The 4768-nt window shown below is 39.7% G+C and overlaps 1 protein-coding gene across 1 annotated transcript in view; it reads right to left on the minus strand.

The window, feature by feature from the left end:
- Positions 1-3973, minus strand: part of CFAP47 (cilia and flagella associated protein 47) — a gene marked incomplete at both ends in the record, with an annotated part of 384890 nt that extends 380917 nt beyond the window's left edge. The window contains one exon of the mRNA XM_084869970.1: positions 3782-3973. Within this exon, the coding sequence (XP_084726096.1) occupies positions 3782-3973 (192 nt within the window). The remainder of the gene's footprint in view (positions 1-3781) is intronic.
- Between the last annotated feature and the right edge of the window lie 795 nt (positions 3974-4768).

Raw genomic sequence — 4768 nt, forward strand, 5'->3', positions numbered from 1 at the left:
GCAATGTAATAAAAACGTTGCTCAATCATGTATGCATATATAACACATACATGTATACATATATATGCATGCATGCATACATATATACATTCACAAATACACATAGAATTTTATATACTACTACTTTCCACATGGGAATTCCAACTTCATAATTTGGAGGAAATGAAAAAAGAAATATGCCAAAGGAGAAAAAGAAAACACTTTTGTTCTTTTCAAATATTTCCTAGACTCCAGTAAAAAATTTTTTTAAATATATTTTATTGATTTTTTTTACAGAGAGGAAGAGGGAGGGACAAAGAGTTAGAAACATCGATGATAGAGAATCATCGATCAGCTGCTTCTTGCACACTCCCTACTGGGGATGTGCCTACACCAAGGTACATGCCCTTGACTGGAATCAAACCTGGGACCTTTCAGTCCGTAGGCTGACGCTCTGTCCACTGAGCCAAACCGATTTCAGCTCATTTTTCTTTTGCTTTATTATTATAGAGTCTAGCCATATGATAGTATGGCTCCCAGCATATGGATGAGGAAACTGAAACTTGTAGAGTAAAATGACTGTCTAATATCACTCAGGCAGTGAGGACTCAAACCAAACATCTATCTGCCTCTAAAACTTAAGCTCTTTCCCCACAACTAGACAGAGTCCCTCTCATGAATGCATAATCTCTTTAAGGAAGCAGACTAAATGCCCTTTGAAAGTTAAATAATGTAATCCAGGGACTAATTAAGTATCATATAAGTGATGCAAATTTCATAAGTGTCATAAAACTCCTCAAGAGAACATGATGACTTCGGGCTAGGAAGAAGTGCAGTTGGCCTAAGCTTAAAGATGGATGCAAAAGGTAGAGAAGAAGCAAGAAAGTTGTTCTCTGTGGGGGCAGGAATATTTCAGACACAAGCAGAGAAAAGAATAAACAAAATAATCTCTCCGCAGGCAGCTAATAAGATAGCCTAGCTTGCCAAAGAGCTTCGATCAGTAACAATGGAAGTCCTGTTGAAATGAATTATTCATGGCTTTCTATGCCAGGTAGTCTAAGCAGTGCTTTATCTCCATGCATGAGGGATATAGAGTGCCAGAGAGATTTGTTGATAACCACTGGTCTGAAAGCATCATACAACCAGCAAACAATGATTTGGATTCTTCATAACTACCATACTCCAACTCTCAACACCCTTGCAATTAGAAAACAATAAATTGTCCCCCATATAGGCCTTTGGATGCTGGTAGTCCACAGATAAGATTTGACTCTCTTCCCTAAAAGAAACGATCTTCAAGAAGGAAAACCAGGGCTTTAGCTACTAGTTGCTGAGTACTTTGAGTGGCGTGCAAAAGCATGTAAGGCACCCCCCTGCTCTTAGAAACTTCTGAACTTACCATTAAGGGAAAATTAAGATTCTGGGTGATGGCGGAGGGTTGGGGTGGCTGGGAGGAGGCACTGCAGGAGGTTGGCCAGCCTTGGGAAGTTGGCCGGCAAGCATCTGCCCCCTAATGATCAGTGCACATGCACATCAAAACAGTCTACTGGTTGTTTGGTCACTTAAATATATATATATGTCAGAGAAAATGAGAATTCACATTGACCTTTAAAAATGGGTGGAATTTGGAAAGGGGTGATTCTTGCAGGAGGAGGAATGAAAATATGGGTCAAAAATAAAATTAAAAAGTTTGAGGTATATAAGTAAGGGGACAAGTACAAGTAAAACTGGCTTGACTAAACCAGAAGCAACACAAGTCAGGATTGTGTTGTCAAAAGTGTGTCTTCTTTATTTTTTACCAGCAGCCCATAGTAGAAGGTAGATAGCACTTCATATGGCACATAGTAGATACTCACTACATAGACAATGCACAATCTTGAGCCTGGGTAGAAAACAAGTACCACCACGTGTTAGAACCATTTTCTAAAGATGATAACAATGCTCTCTACAGAGAAGCTTATTTTTCTTTTAATCTCCAAGACAGTGAATGCATTCTTTGCTGCTCTATCTTGTCCCCACTTCCCATTATACCTATGAAGGATCTGGAATGCCTACCCTAGTCCTGCAACGAAGATAAATTCACAATGTAATGGGCTCATAGCTTTGGCCTCCAACTAGGTAAGCCTGTCTGACTAATCTATTGTTAATGACAAAACCTGTTTAGTTTTTCTTTTTAATTCTAAATATAAACCAAAAAAAATAAACAATGTCATTGTTCTATCTGCATAAAAACCAGGAGACATCCATAATATAGTGTTTGCCCACATCTGGGATTACTGCCAGCTTGAGGTTTAAAAGAATGTATTTTCAGATATACATTCAGTTGTTCAATAAATATGTAATAAGGTAGTGAAATAATAAACTTTCCCCCTAATTATATAGCATTGGGAGGAATCGGGTACTTTTTTATTTAATGAGCAACTATTAGTTGCTTGTGATGTCCTATTATAAAATAAAACACATTACTATTATTAAAACATTCAAAATGCATAAATGAAGAATGCTTGATTTCATTTATATAAAACTGAAGAACAGGCAAAACTAATCTATGGTGTTAGAAATCAGTTTAGTGATCATCTCCATGGGGTGATTATTCCAGTTACTATAGGAAACCTTCTAGGATACTAGAAATATTTTATGATTTGATCCAAGTAGGAGCTACATGGAGATATATATATATATATATATATATATATATATATATATATATATATATATATAAATTCATCAGGACTTACTTTCAAGATTTGGGCACTTTAGTGTTTTTTAAAGAGTACAACAATGTTTTAAAAGTGTAACAGGTAGACCATGAAAGTACGCGAGGGGCCTACTACAATCACGCGAGGATAGCCCGCCAACGGTTAGATCCACCTAGTACTAGCGTCCACGCCGTCGCTAGGCAACTATTGGAAGCCTCTTGCGACTGTAGGCCCCTCGTTGCCCACCTAATCACAGTGGTACATTTTTCTATGTGTATGCAAACAAATACATGTAAGTTTAACAACAAAATCATTTCTGTATACGTAAGTCCAGCTGAATTCAATACTATACCATTAGGAATATCCCGTGGGGGAGGAAATCAGTTATTTATCACTTACATATAAAAAATTCTTATTCACCTTTTCTATATCAAAAGTGCCCCTGATAATGGGTGATTATAGTAAACTAATAACCATTCATTCATCCTCATGCTCTAAAATAACAGTGAGATAGAGATGAAATTCTGTCCACTTTTAGGTCAAAAGATGGAGACAACCTCTCAGAACACTTATTTTGCTGATGATTAGACATTTATTGACACCTTGTTAGTTTCTAAGTCCTCTGAGGGCAGGGCTATGTCCATCTTGCATTCCACACACCTACTGCCTATTATATAGTAGGTGCTCAACAAATATTCCTTAAAATGTGAATAATAAACCTTCCCACTACCCTATAATATTTGGAGTAGTCAGGCACTTTGTGGTTCAAAGGTTTGTCCTCATAATTCTACAGTATTACGAGGCCTAGATTCTTAGCTAAGTGGAGACAGTCATGGAACCCCCTTCCCTTTTTTCCAGGTCCAAAATGAAGAAATTGGGAGTCTACATCGAATTTCCCCACTCTGGTAAATGGATAAACAAAGGCGAGCGCACAAACATAGAGAAACCTAAATCACCGCTCCCCAGGAAGCTCAATCCTGCTCCTTATCACTATAGGAGCCAGGTGCCTACTCCCCGGAACAAAGCAGATACCCAAGTGAGAAGACAGTGTCAGCCCAATCGTCCAAGGTCCTGCTCAGAGCACTTCACTCTGAGTGTATTACCTGTGGCTTGACTGGCTCCAGGAACCGGATCTTCTGGTTACTGCGGCCAACATTGTGGACAGTAATTGATTGGCGGTACACCTTCCCCACCATCGTGTCCTTAAACTTCAGCTCCACCGGAGTCACCCGCAGTTGTAACTCCTTGGGAGTCTCCACTTCTCGAGGGATCAGGAAGCCCCTCGACATGTTCATGGCTGCCCTCTAAGTAGCCCGCCAACGGTTAGATCCGCCTAGTATTAGCGTCCACGCCGTCGCTAGGCAACCATCGGAAGCCTCGCGCGACTGAAAGGCGGTGTGGCCCTAGCTGCGCGAGATTTGGCGATTCAAATGAAGAAAGCAGGTATCTGGCGAGAGAACCCAGGGGTCACAGGTATCATTATCAGAATGGCTGGAAAACATGCCACAGAAGCCCAAATCCCAGAGACATTTCGCTTTGCCATGGATGGCCTGGCAGAATTTTAAGATGGCTTTGGCGAGGGGCATTTTCCCTGGACCCTTCTCAACACTAAGCCTAAAGAGCAGTGGAACTGAGGGACCTATAAAGGGTCTATTAAAGCTTTAAGATACAACAGTAATGGAAAAATTCAATGGAAATAGAGTCAGGCCCTGCTAGGGATCCTACTCAATAACCTTTAGGCTAACGTTTCTGAAAAATATAATAGCAAAACCTGTTTGTCTTGTTAAAATGCAGATTGTTTCAGTATAACTGGGGCAGGGCCTATGAGGGTTTTTATTTTAATTATTATTATTATTATTATTATTAATGAGGTTCGAGGTGATTCCAATTTTGCAGGTCCAGGGACCACACAATGAGTATAGAGGCTTCAGGAACTTTATTAACTACTCTTGTTTCTTCATGTGTTAAACCAAGCTGCTGCTCATAAGGCTGAGATTAAACATCTTCATAGCTACAATAGATGACACCTTTCCAACAGGCCAAGATTCACACTGCCCAGTCCCTGTTCTCTCCTCATCCTCATCTGCAGT

This window comes from Pipistrellus hanaki (genome assembly GCF_964339955.1).
Source record: "Pipistrellus hanaki genome assembly, chromosome: X".
Taxonomy (NCBI): domain Eukaryota; kingdom Metazoa; phylum Chordata; class Mammalia; order Chiroptera; family Vespertilionidae; genus Pipistrellus; species Pipistrellus hanaki.